The following is a 21,908-nucleotide window of genomic DNA, read 5'->3' as shown; positions in this document are numbered from 1 at the left end:
TTCTAACTTTCAAGGGTCCTAGGCACTTTTGCCTGCATGGCAAAATTCCTTCCTCCATTCAAAAAAAAAAGTTAAAAATCATATTTTACAACTGCATTAGTATAAAGACAAATATAATCCAGACTGGATACTGTGTTCATTTTTTTCTGATTTTAAAATAAATTAAAACATTTTAGTGGACCTCTACAAGTACCATGGGCCCTTGGCACTGTGCCTACTCTGCCTGATGGATAAGTTGGCATGTGGTTCAGACTGCTTGTCTATGCAGTCCAGTTTCCCTAGAGACTAGTCCGACTCTCTTCTCCTTATCTGGAAAGGGTGGAGGAATCTGGAGAAAGGTCTTGACTGGCCTTTTTTTTTCTCTCTCTCTCTCACCACACACTTCCCAGGATCATCACCCTTTGATTTCATCTCCAGGGTGCCCAGTGCACCAGACACGCCTGTAATCTGGCATTATCGCTTTGCACCATGAGAAGCTACTTCCAACCTGTCAAGATCTGGTGACAGACTGGGAGTTCTTTGAGGACCGACATCTTGTTCATTCCTGTGCCCAAGTCCCAGCACAGGCTTGGCACAGAGTAGACCCTGACAGGGGGAGGATGGAGGAACAGAGCTTGCTTTCTACTTAGGAAACTCGTGTCACTTAGGATTTGTCCCTGGGCCAGGCAGGACACATTAAGGAATGAAGTGGGCTAGGTGTGGGGTGTGGTGCACACAGCATGAGCCTATGAGGATCTGCTCTGTGTCAGGCCCATGCCAGGACTTGGGGCACGCCATGAAGGTTTTTCTGGGTCTTCATCTATTCTGAAGCACAGATGGCTGACTTGGAAAGCTGAAGAGGTCTATGTGGGCCAGCCCTGTGGTTGGGCTGACATAAGTCAGCGTGAGAGGCCCCAGGAAGAATCCCTTGTGCCCAGGATCCCCCTCACTCACCTTCATCGCTGGTATGAGGTTCAGTGCCATTGTCATGGTCAACTTCATCGATGGTCCCTGGCTCGCTGTGTGGGCTGTCACTGCAAGGAAACACGGGAAGGGGACTCACTGTGGGGGTTATCTACCCTCACAGCATCTTCAGCCTCTCATGCCAGTCCAGTTGGCCTCTGGGCCCTCCTGCAGCTCAGATGCAGGCCTATACCATCCTGTCTTTTCCATCTGACCACTCCTGGGAGATTCTTAATCGGAAAACTACTCCTAGCCTCCTCCTTGTGAAGCTTCCCAAATATCTCCCCCAGTGCCCTCCTAGCCCTGGAATTTGCTGAGCTGTCTTCTTGGTGAAGACTGTCAATGCTTACATGTTCTGTAAGATCCAGAGGGCAGTGGTAAAACCCCAGCATTTATCATCGGAAGGACCACAGGCCAGAACAAAAAGAACCCTTTGAAGTACTATGAGTTATTTCATCTGGCCTGACTCTCCTGTCTTATAGCTGAGGTGACATATCCCAGGAGGTAAGATGAAGCCAAAGAGGGCTGCCCTGTTTCCGCATGCAAAAGCCCCAGTTGATGCAGGCAGTGAGAGTAGACTGGCAACCATGATGGGCATGGTGGCTGAGTAATTCAGTCCATCAGATTTCTTTGTTAATGTGCTGGTATAATTTCACCAGCTACTACCCCCTTACTAGATTATAAGCTTCTTGAGGCAAGGGTTAATTCACATAATCAGCCAGTTTTTTTTTTTATGGAGCCATTGAGTGAGTTATAATATGCCAGGCAGTGTGCTGGTAGGAGGGATGCAATGATAGATAAGGCGGACAAGGTCCCTGGCCTCATGCTGCTTACACTGTAGGGAGAGGGGCAAGAAAAACACCGAAGTCAATATGCCATTAAATAAGACAGTTGCAAGTTATGTTATGTAGTATTAGGTAGGAAATAAATGGGCAGAGACAAGAACAGCAGAGAGAACCTATAAAGAGTGGACAGGGAAGGCTTCTCAAAGGCGACATTTGCAATGCCATTTGAAGGAATATGTACTTTATTAAGAAAAATTCTCCACTGCCACCTGAATCAAGACCAAACTCAGTGGCTTCCAAGATTTTTCATAGCCTGGCTCTATCCAACCTGTGGAGCCTCATCCTTCACCATTCCCCTGTCACACATGCTATGCTCTGGTCACACTGAACTGCTTTTCATTCTACTGAATGCTCCAGGTCTTTGTCCACTCCTCACTGGGCTGGCTCCAGTTCACTCTGCAGTCTCAGCTCAGTCTGTACTTCCCTGAGGAAGTCCTTCCTGATTTCCCTAGACTGGCTCAGGGAGCCCCACTTCTGGAGCCGTTTGTTTCGTATTCCATCAGAGCTCCTGCACCAGGGGTCAAACTTGTTTGGTTACATCTCTGACTCCCAGCACAGAATCCAGCTCACAACAGATGCTTGGTAACCATTTGTTGAATGAATGAATGTTGTCTACTGTGCTGAGACCCTCAGCCAAGTCTCCCTTTTGGTTGTGAAAACTCCAAAATTACCATGTAATTAATAGTTTTACAGTCTTGTGGGAAACAAATAGGATTAAGAAAAGTGTGGTTATTGTATATTGTTCTTTGATAAGTACATGAAGATCTGTGGGTCCCTTCCCAGAACACTAATTATATATATTGCAGCAAGAAAAGAGAACTGGTAATGGTTGCAAAAACTGTGTGACAAGTCTCTTTGTCCAGAAATTATGCTTGCCAGCTGTTTAATGTTTCTGTTACAGAACAGGGATGGATTTGCTCCCTAGTGCCTCAAACGAGATTCGAGAACTGTGATTAGACATGACTATGACCCAGTATTTCTATGCAGGGAGGCATGTGGGAAGGAAACACAAAAGCTGGAACACCTTCCTTCTTTGAAGCAGCTGCCCAAATATGCTCACAGTACTAAGGCAATTCAAAAGTCCAGGAATGTTTGACAATCAAAAAACAAACTCCCCTGTAGGCACCTGGCTGAAGGCAGTGTGGGTAATACCTAAATATATAGCTGTGTGCTCTCCTGAATTGGAAATAAAGAAATAGTAAAAACGTTTTGGTCTCTGTCATTTAGTGTCCTGAATTTCCTGTCTTTACCACATTTAAACATTTTTCCTGTCTTGACATTTCAAGGTCTTAGCCTGGGGAAGCTTTTAAAGCCCTGACTTTGAAAAGCTTCTAAAATATTTCTCCTAAGACCTAGTGTAGTACCAGGTACACCAGGCACACAGAGGTCCCCAATTAGTGATTGTTGACATGGTGTTGAACACGCAAAGAAACTGAGCTCACTTTGTCTGGAAAAGAGAACTCCTAGGTGAGAGGAAACAAGGGTGGTAAGTGTCATACTCAGTTCATGAAGTTGAGGTGGGGACTATTCACTCCCCTGCTTCCTGAGTTGGGCTTGTGACTCACATGGCCAGTTAAAGCATTGTATCTCCTTACCAAGGTGATTACTTCACCAGGCCCAAACCTCAGCAATGAAACAGTTATTGAGTGTGTGTTGGAACATTTGGGAAGGAAAGGGTATTTTCTATTGAAGATACTAAGAGAGTGAGTTACAGATCTTGAGTTGCTGGTTGCCTGCTTGCAACCACCAAGGAAATGGCTGTCCAGGAATGAAGCCAACACAGAATAAAGCAGGGCTAAGAGATGGAGACTGCAGGACCAAGTCCTTGCAGTAACAGTTGAGCCCCTGGATCAAGCTATACCTGAAGATATACCCCCAGACGTTTTACTTAAGTAAACCAATAAAGTTCCATTTGGCTTAAGGCAATTTGAGTTGTATGTCTGTCCCTTGTAACCAAGAGAATCCTAATTGATGTACCTATCTCTCATGTAAGACTGCTGTGAAGCTCAGATGAGAAAATGTATATGGAAGCACTGACTATCAAGCAGTAAGAAAACTGAAGCGTTTCTTATTGTTCCTGTTCAATGGAAATAACAATGATGATGATAATAATAATAATATTAAGAGGAATGGCATCTTACCAATATTCTTCCCCTCCAGCCATGCATTTTTCATACACAGGTCCCTCTAGCTCCCGGGGGCTGGGGAAGATGGCTTCATGATGGATGATGATGGTTTTGATGACTTCATTGATGTGTGCCTGGCAGGACACAGGGTCCTGTCCATCAGGGATATGCATGAGGGTAGGCCCGAAGCAGATGGCCAGGTTGTAGGGATCCATCATGTTCTCGTCGCTATACTGGGAGAGGCTAGGAGAGAGGAGTTACCCACAAGTCATCTGGGAAAGGCAAGTCCTTCCCCTATGTTTTTTTTCTTTTGGGGGACTCTATACAAATCCAGGAGGGTTCCATGTTCTCCTTTAAAAATAGCATCTGCAAAAGCCTCAAGATACCCCCTCCCAAAGGAGGCCAGGCCTGAGTCAAAAAGGGGCCCCTTGGCCAGACACTCACTGGTTAAGGAAAGCGAAGAGGTATCTCATGACCACGATGACCACGCGGGGAAGGGTGACGAGGATTTGTTGGATCTGGTGCACCCTCTCAGCTGGGTTCTCCAGTTCTGTAACATAAAGGGGCCTTTCAGCATGCCTTTCATCCTCAGAGAGCAAAGCAGCAAATGTTCACTTGCCACATCTCCTATATCAGTCCACGTGGATGGGGGAGACAGCTCTAGTCTTGATTCCGGGGATCATAGGTGATCCTGGCCTGGCCAATCAGAGCATCCATCTCCCCGGCTACAGGGAGGGGCTGGAGGTGTGGCCTAATCAAGAACCAATCAGAGTCGACTCTTGGGACTTCGTTGTGAGAATCCCACAGGGAGGTGCCCTCTTGCACCTGGATAGAGGGAAGCCTGGAGCACAGTGGGGGCCCCTGAGAGGAGGATCCCACCTAAGGGTGAAGCTGGCATAGAAATGGAGGGGGCATATATCTGCTGATGCCGTGTGAAGGTCTGAGTCCAGCTGGACCCAAGCTTTCCAGGTACCGGAACTGTGCATTCCCTTTTATGAAGTAAGCAGATTTAAGCTGGGTTTCTGTTACCTGTGAGTCTTGACAGACACAGGCAGGGACCATGTTTTATTAAACTCTTTACAAACACCAGCTGCAGCACAGGCCTGACACATAGTAGCTGCTCAGGAAATGAACATTGAATAAATCACCACTTCTCAAACTACCTATCAGCCAAAGTCTGGCAGATGCTTGGGATCTCATCTCTGACCCCTGTTTCCAGGACATCCTAGACCTGAAATTTGCTCAGGGCCCTGCACAGGAACAGGATTTTTGGGGTTTCTGGAAACACTGGCTGAGCAAGTGATACAGGGCTCAGACAGGGTCAGACCTCTGCAGTCTAGAATAGAGCTTTCAGTATGAAGGTCTGGAAGGATGAGCAGGGAATAGTGTGGAGGGAATGGGGAACAGAAGAGTCTTTTACACACACAATAAAAGAGAGCTCAAACCTTCCTCTTCTCTTACCATCTCCTGGGACACTTTACTGACTGCAAATCTCTCTCAGAGTACTGTGAGAAACACCCCAAATGAAACTGGGTGTGGGGCAACTTTTCTGTGAATCAAATTTAAAAGTTTATTCTCAATGACTAAAATTCTAATATTCTAAAGTTGAAAGCTTATTTTTTAAAAAAATTTCCAAAAGGTTACTTTGGATTTGGGTATTTCAGAGTCAAGGTACCATGACATCAGCCCCCTAGACTGGGTTCCTCCTGATTTTATCCACAGAAACATAACAGTTTCTCTCAACTAACTAGCAATGTCAGAGAAAATCCCCAGTCAACTTACTTTCACCATTTCCCTTGCTGGTCATGCTGCTGACCTGACCTCTAGACCTTCCACGGCTCCCCATCACCCAAGGGGAAAAGCTCTGGAATGTTTGCAAGGCATTCAAGGTCTTCCCCCTCTTGCTCCATTTTCCCCTTCCAACCTCTTGCGCCAGGCGCAGGCTGGGACACCCTCCTGCTGGTCGCACTGGGTCTATGTCCCTAGCCCTTTTCAGGATCCCATGTGCCCATTCCTCCTGGAACACTCTGCTCCCAGCACTCTCTCTCTTGGCTCTGATCTGCGAAACCAAGTCTTCCTCTGGTTCTCCCCTGAGCTCCTTCTCTACCCAGGGGGTATGACATGCCCATTAGCCCTTTCATTATAAACCCTCTTCTTATTTCTGCTTTCAGTTCTAAGAGGATGCAGGTCACACTTCTTCTTTCATAATATCCCTCCTCTATGCCTAGCACAGCAATGAGCCTATAGCTCTATTCCCACAATGATTTGTCAAAGAACTGACCATTTCACCTGGGAAATACTTACTAATAGTAGATATCAAATCTTGAAACCTTTCCTTAGGAAAGAGTGGGTTTTCCAGTCCTCGGAAATACAGTTTTAAAACACCAGCGACTGAATTGATATCTCGTTCATTTTGATCGTCCACAAGGGGGTCTTCACCTGAGTGGAAACAAGAGACCAGATGATGTTTCAGCTTGGGAAGGAGTCAGAGAACGTGCAGATGGCAGAAGAGATGACCTGGCCCAGGCTGAACCACAGGAAAGGCAGATGGGAAAAGTCTCCCCCACATATGAGGCCCCCCACTTCAGCAAGTTTAAAGTTCTCCCTGCAACTTCTTATTTGAAAATGTTTAAATCTATAGAAGAGTTGTAAAAATAAAATAATGAACACCCATCACCTTTTCTTACACTCGTCTTGCCATATTTGATTTCTTGTTCTTTCTGTATTTATATTTATTGTTGCTCCACTATTTGAGATTATTTTGTAGACATCAAAACACACCACTGCTAACTACTTCAACAAACTTCTCCTAAGAATAAGGATATTCTCCTACATAACCACATTATTACACCTAAGAAAATTAACCATTCAAAAAGAACATCTCGTATACAGCCCACATTCAGACATCCCGAGTTGTCCCATGGTATCTTTTACAGAATTTTTTTCAAAAGCCAAGATCTAATCAACATTCACACAATTCATTTGGTGGTTATTTTTCTTGAGTCCTTTAAATGTAGAATACGCCCTGATATTTTTGTTTGCTAGTTTGTTTTTTTATAATATCGGCTCTTTCTGAAGAGCCCTGGCCAGTTGTCTTGTGGAATGCCTCACACTCTGGATTTGTCTGTTTTCCCATGATTAGATTCCAGTTACATATTTTTGGCAAGAACACTACATGGGTGATGTTATGGACACCTTAATGCATCCCATTAGAAGGCACATACGTCAGGCTGTCCTGCTGCTGGTGATGCCAACCTTGATCACTGGGTCAAGGTGTTGGCCTCCAGATCTCTACATTATGAAGGTATCGTCTCCCACTTTGTAATAAGTATGATCTGTGAAATGGTACTCAGAGTGTCATGATGATGCTTTGAGATGACCATGTGCATGTAGTGCCCAATATGTTTCACCCAGTGGTTTTAGCATCCAGTGATGACTTTTGCCCAAATCAATTGTTCCACTGGGGATTGCAAAATGGTGATTTTCTAATTCTGTCATTTCTTCTCCATGTATCAGCAGGCATTCTTTTGTAAAGAAGAGCTGTCTTCATGTCCCCTACCCTCACCCCTTTATTAACATTTCTACGAACTTGTTTTTGTAACTTTTAACTGAATTGTGATTATCCATTACCATCACTATTTTTTAGAATACTTAAATTGTCCCAAATTTGGCCATAGAGTACACTTTCTTGTGTCCTTTTAATATGACCTCCATTGAGCACTTCCTTGCTTTCTGGACAAAAAAAAAAAAAAATCCCCAATTACTTTTTACTTTCCTTGATCCAGATGTTGAATCAAACATTTCTCCTGCAGGCTCTGTTTGCTTTTTGTAGCAAACAAATATGGTGTCTTATATCGAGATACCAAGATCTAGGTATTAGGTGTGCTCATTGCTACAGAAGAGTCATAAAGAGCTTCCAGATCCTTTCAGTGGATAGAATTAGAATTTTTTTTCATGAGTTCATACTGATATTTCTTATTCATAAAATAAGATTTTCATTACCTTCACTTATTTTGTATTTGTACATCTTTTTTCTTACCATAAAAATGTTGGTTCTGAATAATATTAGTAATAAATATATTCATCTGCCTTATCCTATAATACATAATCAACGGTGTAACAGTTTTAATAGCAATATTACTACTAACAATAAACCTGCTACACACAACTTGAGACTTCTTTCCAGGGCTTTTGTTTATGTTATTGGTTAGTATTTTTATCTTCAAAGTGTATCCCACTAAAGAGATATATGGTCAGAAGACAGAAAGTAGATCGGTGGTTGCCTAGGGCTGGTGGCCAGGGTATGGAGGATATTGGGAGGGACTTGCAAATGGGTACAAGGTTCCTTTTGGGGAGGATGAAAAAGTTCTGAAGTAACATTATAATGATGATTGCATAACTCTGTAAATATAACAGAAACCACTGAAATGTATTTTTTTGTTTTATTGATATATAACATTTTAAATATTTCTGGGGTACATGCAACTGTTAGATGCATAATGTGTAATGATCAAGTCAGGGTATTTGAGGTATCCATCATCTTGAATATCTGTCATTTCTATATGTTGGTATCATTTCAAGTCCTCTCTTCTAGTTACTTTGAAATACACAAAATAGTGTTGCTAAGTATCATCACCCTATTCTACTATCAAACCTGAGAACTTATTTCTTCTATCTAATTGTATGTCTGTACCCACTAACCAACCTCTCTTCATTCTCCACTCCCACTTACCCACCCTTCCAGGTATCTGGCACCTATCATTCTATCCTCTGTGTCTATGAGATAAAGTGTTCTAGCTCCCACACAAGAGTGAGAACATGCAGTAATCTTCTTTCTGAGCCTGGCTTATTTCACTTGACATAATGTCCTCCAGTTCCATACATGTTGCTGCAAATGACATGATTTCATTCTTCTTTGTGGCTGGATAGTATTCCACTATATATGATACACCACATTTTCTTTTTCCATTTGTGTATTGGTGGACCCGTAGGTTGCTTCTGTATCTTTGCTATTGTGAATAGTGCTGCGGTAAACATGGGAGTGCAAGTAACCTTTTGATACATTGATTTATTCTCCTTTAGATAAATACCCAGTAGTGGGATTGCTGAATGGTATGGTAGTTCTATTTTTAGTTTTTTGAGAAATCTCCATGCTGTTTTCCACAGTGGCTGTATTAATTTACATTCCCACCCACAGTATATAAGAGTTCCCTTCTGCCTGCATCCTTGTCAGCATCTGTTATTGTTTGCCTTTTTCATAACAGCCATTTTAACTGGGGTGAGATGATGTTTATGGTTTTGATTTGCATGAAATGTGTACTTTAAAAAAATGGGTGAGCCTTATGGTATGTAATTCAATAAAGCTGTTAAAAATGTATGATCGGAGTACATGTTCAAAAGTTATTCTCTGTAGTTATCAATTTGATAAGTGGCATACTTGGTTTTCTATTTTAGGTATTAAATTTCTTTTAGAAATCCTTTTTTTAAATTTACAGTTTTGAATGCACAAAGCATTTATAGGGTCCAAAAGTCAAAAGTTGTACTCAGAGAAGCCCTATCCTTATCCTTCTGTCCTCCACACCTTATATTTAACCATTTTCATTAGTTTCTGGTTTGTCCTGCTGTGTAAGCAAATACGTAGGCCTATTTTTAATATCCTCTTATTTCTTACATAGAATGTAGTATACTTCTAAATAAACTTCTTTCTTCACCTAACAAGAAATCCTGGAAATCCCTCCACATTAGTTCGCGGGGATCTTCCTCTATTTATTTATTTATTTATTTATTTATTTGAGACGGAGTCTCGCTCTGTTGCCCAGGCTGGAGTGCGGTGGCATGATCTCCACTCACTGCAAGCTCCGCCTCCCGGGTTTACGCCATTCTCCTGCCTCAGCCTCCCGTGTAGCTGGGACTACAGGTGCCCACCACTGCGCCCGGCTAATTTTTGTATTTTTAGTAGAGACAGGGTTTCACCGTGTTAGTCAGGATGGTCTCGATCTCCTGACCTCGTGATCCGCCCGTCTCGGCCTCCCAAAGTGCTGGGATTACAGGCGTGAGCCACTGCGCCCGGCCTATTTATTTTTTTTAAAGGCTGCAAAGTACTCTTACTTCATGGATAGACCATAATTTATGCAATCAATCTCTTACGGGTCAACATTTCACTTCTTTCCACTATTTGGTTATTATAAATATTGTCACAGTGAATATTCTTGTGTTTTTGTATGCATGGAGGCAGATCTCTGGGATCAGTTCCCAGAAGTGGAATGGATGGGTCATAGGGTAGACATATACACAGTTTTATCAGACAGAATCAAATTCTTCAATGGGGCTATGCCATTTTATATTCCTACCAACAACACCATCTCAAGAATGTTGTTTTCCACAACCCTGCCCTTGGCATATTGTCAGTGTTTGGAATTTTTGCCAATTGGACAAGGGCAAATGGTATTTCAGGGAGCACTTTTCAATTTAATCAGGGCTGCTAGGCAGGTTCACCACTGTGAATTTCCATGGGGGTGGTGAAAGGCAGCAGGGAGCCTTCTGCTGCTTTCCTGAGATGTTCAGAGACATCCGCACAATGGATGCTCCTCCTCCTGAACAGCTAAGAGCACTTCCAGGGCTGGCAAGCAATGAAAAGCAGAACTGGAAACTCGTCCTTGGATCTCTTTACTCTGCTTCCGTGGGAAGTGAATACATGTCACTGCCAGAGCCTCCCTAGCCCCAACATGCTTCAGTATGAATTAGAGAATGGTCCCCCTGCCTTCCTGCACCAGGGCTTGCAGTGTACAGAGCATGAGCCAGAGTTCAGTTCCCATCTGTTCTCTTGGCTGGGCAGCCTTGTGCAGTGTCCAGGGTGAACAACCATGCATGGTGGCCCAGATACTGGTGTTGGATAGGTCATCTCTCAAATGTTCCCACTGGAGGAGGTGAGAATGCTGCCTCCATAAGACTTCCTTGTAGGGAAGGAAGAGAGAAAATAAACACACCAAAAAATTGCCTGTATTCACACAGCACTTCTCAAGTGAGAAGAACATTTGTACATACGAACTCTCCTAACCCTTACAACAGCATTGCATGTCACTAAGGGAGACATGGTTCCAATACCACCGTTCTCTCCTCTGGGAGAGCTGAGGCCCTGGCAGATGAAGCAATGTGCCCACAATCACAAAGTCAGCGACAGATACTGGCAGCTCCAAGGTCTCATAATCCCTGAGAGATACACTTTCTTCTACCTGTGATTTTTGGATCTGTCTATCTGTATGTATGCCTGCTTATGTAGGTAGGTATATATTTACCTACTTTCCTTCCTTTCATCCTTTACAGTAAAATCTCAACCTTTTTTTTCTCAGTAAAGAAGTTCCTATGAAACCCCAACTTATAGAACAAAGCTGTCTTAGTTGAACTGGGGTGGGGGATGTCCAAGCCTCACCTCCTCAGCCTCCCTCTCTATCCCTGTAGCAGCCTAAGTAAGGAATTCAAAAACCGTACCATATTAAACTGTTTCCCTATTAGCTCCACACATCATTCCTGTGGTCTCATAATTCAAAAACACATGGATATTTTCCTCAATGTTGCCTAGTACTAGCTCCTGTTGCTAAGCATGATTAGCATATTGACTTTACATATGCATACATACACATACATACGCCATTAGTTCTTGTCATTCCTCCTGCAAGGCCCTCAGTCCATAAATTGAGCTGCCCAAACATTCTTTTCAACTAGCCCAGGACTTTGGCTCTCTGCAAGCTAGTCAGTTTTGGCTCTGAGAATGGAATTCCAGAGCTGGAGATGAGCTGGATGGTTCCTGTGAATGACGGCTTTCTCCAGGAGGAGAATTAGAGCTAACATTCCAGGCAAATCTGAAGGAAAGACATGTTCACACTTGGCTAGCTAATGTCCTGGGGAGGTGGCATCGTTACTGAATTGCTCTGCCTGGAGCTTACTTTTACCCAGATCACCTGGGCATTGCCAAAGGCTTAAAGACAGAGCTGCGCCCAGGGCAGAGACTGAGCACACAGTGTGTGCTTAAAGGCTCTGTCAGACCTGCTGCTGGAAGCCTGGAGTCAGTCTCTCTCACGAGGGCAGTTTTCTCTGGCCACAGGTCCTCAAGCCCCTTGACATGACAACCCCGCCCAGCATCTCCTGGTTCCATCCCTCTTCTCGAGGCAGGACCCAGATCTCAGAAGGGGCAGATCCAGAGTTAAGAGTGTGCCAGAGCCTATATGGCATGGCTTTAGCCCCGCATCCAAACCCTGCATAGATCTGCACGGAGGAGAGAGCCACTGCCTCCTTGGCAAGGCACCCCCTCCACATAAGGAGAGACCTCAGCACTCCCATCTGTGCATACAAAGAGGGCACCTGAAGAGGTTTGTGGGGGACCCTCTGGGAGACAAGGGCAAACCACAGCTCACTGCACAGCTCAGCAGCTAATTCTTGCCTTTTCATGATGTGTGTTTTTTTTTTCTCTCCTTCATTTTGCCAGAAGATTTATAGGGAGAGCTCAAAACTTGAGCAGTGAATTTAAGATTTACTGACGACAACAACAAAAAGAATTTCAACTAAAACTCTGGTTGACTCATATGAGAAGGAAAAAAAAAAAAGTAGATTTAGGAATAATAAGCCAGGAATGGATTTCCAACATGTTATCACTTTTCAGGAGCTTAAGGAAAAGAAAACCATTCTCCTTTCAACAGCCTTAAGCAAGGAACTCTGGGAAGACCTCTACCCAGGGAAGGGAAAAACAGAGCCAAGGAAGAACAAGACCCATTTAACAACTGGTGAAGAATGGGCACCCTGCAGGGATTAGAGGATTTAAATTTTAAAAATAAAATGAAAAGGCTGGGGGCAGTGGCTCACGCCTGGAATCCCAGCAATTCTGGAGGTTGAGTCTAGTGCATCGCTTTGAGCCCAGGCGTTGAATGGCGAAAGCCCATCTCTGCAAAAAATACAAAAATGAGCCAGGCATGGTGGCACATACCTGTAATCCCAGCTACTTGGTGGGGTGGAAGGGTGCTGAGGTGGGAGGATCATCTGAACTGGGGGAGGCAGAGACCCTGTCTCAAAAAATAAATAATTGGCCGGGCGCAGTGGCTCATGCCTGTAATCTCAGCACTTTGGGAGGTTGAGACTGGTGGATCACGAGGTCAGGGGATGGAGACCATCCTGGCCAACATGGTGAAACCGTGTCTCTACTAAAAATATAAAAAATTAGCCAGGCGAGGGGGCACACGCCTGTAGTCCCAGCTACTCAGGAGGCTGAGGCAAGAGAATCACTTGAACCTGGGAAGCGGAGGTTGCAATGAGCCGAACCTGGTGACAGAGGGAGACTCCATCTCAAATAAATAAATAAAATACAGGAAGAAAGGAAAAACATGGCATACTGGTTTGGAGAGGAAATTTAGTCACGAGTTAAACCATGTGGGATGTGAAGAGTGGGCGAGAAGAGAAACATTGAGCTGGGCCCAGGTTTGGGCCACCCCGTCGCCAGGGAAACATGGAGATAAGCAGGCTGAGGGCCAGGAAGAGGGAAGACCCTAGTCTGGGGAGGGGTGGGAGGAGCGGCCCTGAGCGTCAGCCAGGTGAGGAGCCAAACCCAGGGCATATGCTTGGTGAATGTCAAGGAACAGAAAAGAATAAGTGAGAAATCTGGCACTGGCCAGCCCAGAAAATCCAGGAAAGGATTTTTATAAAAGAGACATACTAGAACGATTCTTTTAGAAGAAAGCATGCTTCATTGTCGACTCAGGTGGAGCAGAAGGACCAGGCTGGCGAGAGAATGAGATTCGTTTTGGAATGATGGGGAGAGGGAGTGAGGCCAACTGCATTCGTGAGGGAAAGAAAAAGGAGAAAATATTTTTTGCAGCTGAGATTTAGTTTAGGTGTTCTCTGCCCAGCTGGGCTCTGCCCGAAGCAATCCAAGGCTTGTTAGGAGCAGAGAATTCTTTTAAATTGCACATCAACCCTGCAAAGCACCAAAGCAAGTGACAGGAGGTGCTGACCTTAGAAAATCACATTCAAGAAGGAAAAAAGCAGTGCTACCGGGGTAGGGAAAGGGTAGGGTTGCCTGTGGCAACAAGGTTATCTACAGAGTATGGAGAGGCAGGGAAATGCCAGGCAAAGTGGTTGCCAGGCTGGAGGCACCATGCAGTGAGTTTGCCCATGAGATTCAAGGCAGGGTGACAAGGCATTCTGTATAATGGGATGAGCCCAGGAGGAGGGAACCAGCAAAGATTCCAGACTATGGTTCTGTTCATTATAAATGAACACAGGGCAGCAGGAGTGTAAGAAGTTGGGGAAAACTAAGAAGCAACATTATGGATTGGACTGTCCAGTGCTGCCAAGAGAGGCTCAGAGCAATGACAAATGATACTTGCAACATGGACGCGGATGGGAGAGGCCTGTTGCTTTCTGGCTTTTGCACATGCTGTTCCCTTGGTTTGGAATGCCCTTTCTTTGCCCCTGCTTCCCCTGGCTCTTACTCTTCAAGCCTCAGTTTAGGCATTTTTCCCAAGGAAGCCTTCCCTGGCTTCGCTATTCCTCTCCACTCCATCCAGGCTGGGCTAGGGGCTCCTACGCTCCCCAGTGCCTACTCCATCATTGCACTGATTATACTGGCTGTTGACTAAACTGGCTCCCCTACTAGTAGTGACTGTGTTTTGTTCATATTGCATTTCCAGGTCCTAGTCCATTACCTTATATGGTATAGGGCTCAGTGCCTGCTTGTTGAGTGAATGAATACATGGCTGAGTAGGAGCTTGGAGCAAGGGGGTCCTGGGGCTCCCTGGTTCTAAGCACCCAAGATTCTCGAGTGAGCTCCAGAAACGAAGCTCCCCTAGACCCTAGAAGGCCACTGAGCATGACATGCAGACAAATCTCATTGTCTCCAGATGGTTCCAAGCCAGAGTGCCTACATCCACAGAGGGTCTGTGCCTGGGGGCCAGAGCAGTACTGCTTGGGGCTGCAGAATGCTTCCTCCACGGCAGGATGGAATGGAGATGACTGGGAAGCAGAGAATTTGCTCAACAGGCAGCTCCTTTGGGGTGGGAGGGGAGCTAGGTAATAAGTAGGAAGAATTCTATGGGTGGAAGCACACAGAGAGGCCTGCTCAGAGCACAGCCAACAGGGGTAAACCATACCTTTCGGGATGTGATGTACTGCTAGTAAAGGGGTATGGGATTGGGGTCCTCAGTGCCAGAACCACTCAGAGAAGGCAGTAAATCAGAGGTGAGAAGGGGTGGACTGTGGAGACATGACCTTTTCAAATATTGGAAAACTGCAGGCAGATATATTACGTGGGATACTGATATTCCAACTCTTCTTTCCTCCCCTGGGATGAGGTTATGGACTTGCTAATGCTAGGTTTTGTTCTAGAATCAGGGAGCAGGATTGAAAATATTTCCTCAAATGAAAATGCATGGATTTTCCATTTCAGTGTAGCAGTGAGATTAGCACTAAATATTCAAAGGCAGAGGTGTAAGAAGAATTGAGCATTTCCTGACCCAGTGAGTCCTTACTTGGCTTGGACACTGTCACTGGCCATCTGTTCTATCAGGGATTCTGAAGCCCAGAGAGGCTACACCAAATATATCACATGTGTCCTGGTCTAATGGTCCACCTCACTTCTAATAAGCTTTCATATCCTTGCTTAAATCAAAATGGGAACTAGGTCATCTCTCCAGGGGTGGAAGGAGTATATAATCTCTTCCTCCCAATGTGTGGCTTGCCAAAAACACTGCATAAAAAATTAAAAATGAGGATATTCTAAAAGTCACTCAGGGTTTTCTATGTTCTTCCAATTCTAAAATGTAGCATCCTTTACAGATTCATGTAAATATTCCAGAGCTCTTTACAAGGCACCCTTTCCCAGCAACCACTGTGCAGCCCACTGGAGAGAGTCACCCATAAGCAGTAATAGTAGTAATAGCAGTAGTAGCAGTAATTGTAGTACTGGTAGCGGTGCTGGTGCTGGTGCTGGTGAATGTAGGTGAATGTTAAACAGTTAGCTCTTTGGCAGGAAACAATTAGAACTTAGTGTTTGCCAATTTCTGTGGTGTAAACATTCCAGCCATGCTTATTCCAAGTACCAGGACAAAGTCACTGAATGTGAAGTTGGAAAGAGATGTGCCCAATCAGCTCCTGCAAACCACTGCAGGCCAGCTTCTGCACACCACTGGCTCCGAGACACATGTGAACATCACCCTGGCTTCCCCTGGCCACAAGCTTAACACACAAGCTTAAGATGGTCACTCTGCACCCACCTCTCTCAAAGGAATTTTTGATGTCATTGACTTCCACCTGAGATCCTGGCACTCTGAAGATCCCCTGCTGCTGGAGTCCTAAAAAAGAAATATACAGAAAAAGAAGTAGTAAATCCATGAGACCTTGAGTTCATTAGACCACTGGGAATACCAGTGACTCTGCCCATTGCTTGTCCCTTTCTTCCCCCGATTCTTTATAACAGAGTCATTTCCTATGAATGTCTCCAAAAATGGCTTTCACGGTGAAGTACAGCTGGCCACAATCCTTGGACACATCTGCTTCATAATCTGTGATCTTCTGTTTGAGCTTAAAGGAAAAGGCCACAAGAAGTTCTGTATCAATACCTTTCCTTCCCTGTACACAGACATGTTCTGCCTTCAAGAAGAGCTAGACTCTAGAGTACATTCTGGCTGGGACTTGGGAGAGGTTAAATTAACAAATCCCAGACACCATTATTAGGTTGGCGCAAAAGTAATTACGGTTTTTCCCATTCAAAAGTAATGGCAAAAGCCACAATTACGTTGGCATCAACCTAATACCTTCATGGAGCTTATAATCTAGTAGTATTAGCTGATTTATTGGCAAACTCCATTCAGTGATCAAAGCACAGAGCTGTAGGTTTGAGTTCTCTTGTCCATGCCCTTTCTACTCTCTGGTTTTCCTAGTTCTTGGATCCTCTCACCATGATCTCCATCCCCCAACACACTCAAAAGCAGCACTCAGAAGAGCAGCTGCTGTGTGCAGTACTTTCCCCCTCAAAAGCAGAGCTGTGATGGGAAGTCTTCCAGGACAAATTAGAATCTCATTTCCCATCAGAACAGCCTAGCACCTGTTCTGCATATTGCTGAAAACACTGGCCCAAGATCCAGCTTACCATATAAATTGATGTAACGGATGCAGCTCTCGACTACAAGTGGTATAGCTTGTCCTGAATCCTTGAGAAAAGAAAAATCGTGAGTTTTATGGGACCTGACAACCATCACAGGAAAAAGACATTGCAAACACAGATTACAGACTCAAGCCAGAATATTAGTACCATCAGATTAGTAGGAAAACAAGCAAGGAACTGCTAATCCTAAAGTCTCCACAGACAGTTACAATAGAGAGTCTTCAGCTGTGTACACAAAAAGGCATAGCTATGATCATTTTAAAGAAATGCTCTGTCTTCTTATTCCAACTGGAAAGGAACCTGGGCTCAGGAGGCCTGGCAGGCCCACTTGGGCAATGGAGAGGGAACCACCTCATTGAGGCTGCTGGAGTCTGGCCTTGACGAGTTCTCTGCCTCCCCCTCCACTTTGTCCCAACTCAACACTATTTTCTCAGTGCTCAAGAATCAAGTCCTCATCCTATTTACCTGATGTCAGAATTAAGGGCACACCATGGGAGAAGCAAGGCTGGCCCCCAGTGAAAATTTTGAGCTCTAAGAAGGGAAGACCAGTTCTACTCATGAAGTCACAACTAAACACCTAGATGCATACTGTATTTACCAATAAACATGTCACAGGGAAAAGCTCTAGAGGCAGCTGATGTCAGCCATTGGCGATCTAGGGGCCAACCTTACTCTAAAAGGCTGAAAAAGATGCAATTCTCAACACAGGCACCTGGGATGTGAATGTATTTTCAATGACATCTTCCTAGACTGGTCTACAGCCACAAACGATTATGGCGAGGGGAGACATTTTCTTTTGAATTCCATTATTGGTTGACCTCTCTGTTATTCCAGGTCACTTAAAGAGCATCAAATTCTTTTAAACTTTCTTTAAAAGGGGCCAAATCAAAGGCCTAGCCTTCTCACAAGGTGAGTAAACAATGAGGCACATGTAATATGCTCTTGTGAAGACAGCATGGATTTGGATACGTTCTTGGCTCCTCCACACCCCACCTGTGAATTCTTTCCTTGATTGACTGTGCCCAGGGACAGGACAAGAATATGGACCCATCAGCAACAGGCAAGGTGGGCTCTGTTCTGGAAGTCAGCACTAAAGACAGTTTCCATCGCGGTGAATGGGGCTAACGGGCCTTTCTAGTAAATACCTGGTTCCTGGTTCGAGCATTTCTTCTTCCTCTGATAACAAAAAATAAACAGGCAGCAGAGCAGGAGAAAAAGAAAAGATTATGCAGGAATAAGATCAGTTAGAGTAAGCAGATCCTTCAGAGTCCGTGAACGCCGAAATGCAATGGCAGCCAGCCAAGGTCCTGGGGAGCCTGTCAAACAGCCGGCTTGTGGGGAAGGTCACCCCTGAGCCTGGGAGCCTCATGGGACTTCTGGAAGCCACCCAGCCAGCCTTCCCATGTGGCTGCCTTAGCTGCCTTAGGACACCAGTTGACATGGGGGCCTCTTTCAGTCCTTGTGAAACAGCAGCAACTGTGTGGACTGGACCCATTCCCGTCCCTGTACCTAGCTTCTCTTTCAACAAAAGGGACTGTTTATGCACCCATGGACAAAAGCCTACCTACGACCCCATAAGGCATGTCCAGCTGCCCACAAAAAAGAGAGAAATACACCTTTATGTCTACTGGAACAATGTCCTGGAATTCAGCTCAAGAACCCTCACTGTTGGTAAAAAGTTCAGTTCTAACAAGATCATGTCTACAAGGTACCCTTTGGATAGAGGCCCATAGGATTCCACCTGATGCCAAATTCCAAACAGCTTCCCATGTTTCCCTGCCATACACCCTCAGTTGCTTTTCTTGGGTATCCACTTGACTTTGCTCTCCTTCCTCCCCTCTTGACCCTTACACTGGCACTAAGGAATACAAAAGCTGAGAAAGGCCTGGAGGAAGGGAAGTTGAGTCAGAATGCCTTCATGAGCTTGGGGGAGAACGGGAGCCTTTACTTTCACTAAAAGCCACTGATAATGCCCATTTTCAGGGGAGTGCCGTCAGCTCTTTCCACCGTGCAGCAGGTCTGTCTCTGGGGTGAGCACTTGTCCCATTCAGGCTCCTGGAGGATGTGTGCTTTCTAGTTAGTGTCATCTGTCCAGTTCTCAGTATCTCAACAACTGGAACTGTCTGCTACTTGACATGCTGACTCAATCTACCAGAATCCCAGAACTGAGTAAACAGCCTGGTCAAACAGGCTCTATGAGCAATATGCTAAAATTAATGCTAATAATCGTAGGTAATACATAGTGCTTACTATGTGCCATCCAGTGCTCTAGAAACATAACATATATTGGCTCATTTAATCCTCCTCACAAAGGATCATGAAGTAGGTAATTATCATGCTTATTTTACAGAAACAAGATGAGGATTCTCCCCTTGTCCCAGACGTGAACCTCCTGGGCTTCAAAACTGGCTCTTACAAAAATGAGTTCTCCTTTTGTCTGAGAGGAGGAGGAAAAAACATCAGGGATTTTGAAAGGCTTTTGTTTATTCAGGTAGGGTCCGAGAAATGTATAAATCAAACTCCAGCAATATTTACTTATGATTATTAACCCCAGGGATGCTTCCTTGTCCCTCTAAGCCATTATAATTGTGAAGTCCCAGTGATGTTATTTTATTAAAAACCTTTTCACAGGTGTGGTTTTTCAAAGCTAGGGACTCTTAGTTCAATGTTCTTTCAGATGGCATGTGAATTATGATAGAAAATTAAAATCCATTCTCAATAGTTGAAGGATTGAATACATTATACTGCCTTTTCATTCTCTGAAAGTTAATAACCTTTCACAGCAGAACTGTGCTGTAAAACATCGACCACCTAGCTCATAGTAGGTGCACAGTATGAGTTTGTGGAACTGCGCTGATGGTATGTGATGATTACAGTGCGACTATAAAGCAATGCAATAGTAAGGCCAGGCGCAGTAGCGCATGCCTATAATCCCAGAACTTTGGGAGGCCAAGCCAGAAGGATCCCTTGGGCCCAGGAGTTCAAGACAAGCCTGGGCAACATAGTAAGATCCTGTCTCTAAAAAAAAAAAATTTGTTTTAATTAGCCAAGCATGGTGGTGCATGCATGTAGCCGCAGCTACTCGGGAGGCTGAGGTGGGAGGATCACTTGAGCCCAAGAAGTCAAGGCTGCAGTGAGCCATGATTGTGCCACTGTACTCCAGCCTGGGTGACACAACGAGACTGCCTCAATAAATAAATGAATAAATGAATGAATGAATGAATGAATGAAATAGTATTTAGCAAGCACACCTTTTTTCCCAGTCAAATGAGTATTATTCCTCCAACTTTTCCGCTTAGGAGGTGATGCACTTATTCCAACAGTGCTGCCACTGCTCAAGTGCTCTGGGCTGTCGCTGCTGGGGTGTTCTTTTCAGAGCCAGTGGAACAGCCCCACTGTAGCATATTCCTCTTGCCATTTTGCACCTCTAATGGCATCACAAAGCTCAGCTTCAAACGGAGCTTTCTATTCCAAAGACAAGGTGTCCATTTGAATACATAGTCTTGGCCCCACGGTAAAGGCCATGCTCCAGGCTCTAAAGAAGATTGACCAAAGCAGCTGCAGCAATGCCGACACATTCAGATAAGAAGATGGCTTCCCAAGATGACTACCTCAAAGGGGCAAACGCTCATGTGGTTGACTAGGTTATGATGTGTTGGTCAGAAGGAATAAAGTCAGATTACTTTATAGTCACATCTTACATATAGGACCTCTCTATTACAAAAATACTTAACAGAACAACTGCTTGTCAAATACTGTCAGATAAGAGTTGATTCCTTCCAAGTGTCCTGACTGATCACCCATTTCCAAAGACCTAAGCAAACTGAGGATGTCCCTGTCTCTGAGCCTTCATTTCTTCTGTTCTTCCTTTCAATAATTCCTTCTGTCCTTTTATTCTCCTCTGCATTCCCACCTTTCCTTCAAAGCCCCTCCAGAAGCCTACTGTGCTTGAGCTCATAGCTCTTTTTGCTCTGAATTCTTTTCTTGTTGTTGTTTATTTTCGAGACAGGGTCTTGCTCTGTCACTGAGGCTGGAGTGTAGTGGCACAACTGTAGCTCACTGCAGCCTTGACCTCCCAGGCTCAAGCCGTCCTACCTCAGCCTCCCAAAGTTCTAGGATTACAAGTGTGAGCCACTGCACCTATCCTAAACTTGTTTATGTGGGGATAACTCACAAGTTGCTCATCCTAAATCACCTTCCACTTTCTGCCTTTTGTGTTTAAAATTTCCCATGTTCCACTACTGGCTCCTTGAGGGAAGGGAGAGTAACTAGTGCCCTCTCGGCCATGGGCCATGGCTCTTTTATGGGCAAGGGTGAAAGAAGAAAGTCTTGGGGCAGAGAGGAGGAAGGATGGAGACAGAAGATTCCTTTGGCACAGCCCCACCCTCCCATGACCCAGTAAACCACTCCCTCTGGGTCACCTCCTGATCTTCCTTCCTGATACACCCATGGGCCCCTCCTTTTGGGAATCCTCTAGGCTTTGGTCTTCTTAGGCATCCTACAGCAGCCCTTGACATTCCTCACCCCTGGGCAGTCCCAACTTGGGCCCTGGTCTCCCACTTTCCCTTTTCCCTACTCTCCCTTCCCCAGAACTCAGCCCACAGGCAGAGACAGTCCTGAGACCCAGGCTGGTCCTGCTTACCCCCTCCCCTGCCTAAGGCCAAACCCATATCCAGTCTCTTGCTGTCCTGCAAGTCTTGTGCTGGACCCTGTCTGAGGATCACGAGTAGAGAGCCGGAGCACGGGCAGCCTCCATAAACCCCAAATCACTGGCAAAGGCCAAGGGCCTTTGCTTTTTCTCCTGATTGATATCTATCATCTTCTCTGCAGAGAGTGTCTTCATTAGAA

The 21,908-nt window shown here is 44.9% G+C and overlaps 1 protein-coding gene across 1 annotated transcript in view; it reads right to left on the bottom strand.

Annotated features, from left to right (window-relative positions):
* The window catches only part of SRGAP3 (SLIT-ROBO Rho GTPase activating protein 3), a 266,271-nt gene that overhangs the window by 28,777 nt on the left and 215,586 nt on the right, over positions 1–21,908 (bottom strand). Inside the window, exons 13-18 of the mRNA XM_023218565.2 lie at positions 17,046–17,106; positions 16,171–16,248; positions 6,218–6,352; positions 4,358–4,463; positions 3,929–4,156; positions 934–1,013 (exon numbers count right to left, since the gene is read on the bottom strand). Coding sequence (XP_023074333.1) covers positions 934–1,013; positions 3,929–4,156; positions 4,358–4,463; positions 6,218–6,352; positions 16,171–16,248; positions 17,046–17,106 — 688 coding nt within the window. The remainder of the gene's footprint in view (positions 1–933; positions 1,014–3,928; positions 4,157–4,357; positions 4,464–6,217; positions 6,353–16,170; positions 16,249–17,045; positions 17,107–21,908) is intronic.

This window comes from Piliocolobus tephrosceles, chromosome 2, assembly GCF_002776525.5.
Source record: "Piliocolobus tephrosceles isolate RC106 chromosome 2, ASM277652v3, whole genome shotgun sequence".
NCBI classification, from domain to species: Eukaryota; Metazoa; Chordata; class Mammalia; order Primates; family Cercopithecidae; genus Piliocolobus; species Piliocolobus tephrosceles.
This window is presented reverse-complemented; position numbering and strand designations above follow the sequence as displayed.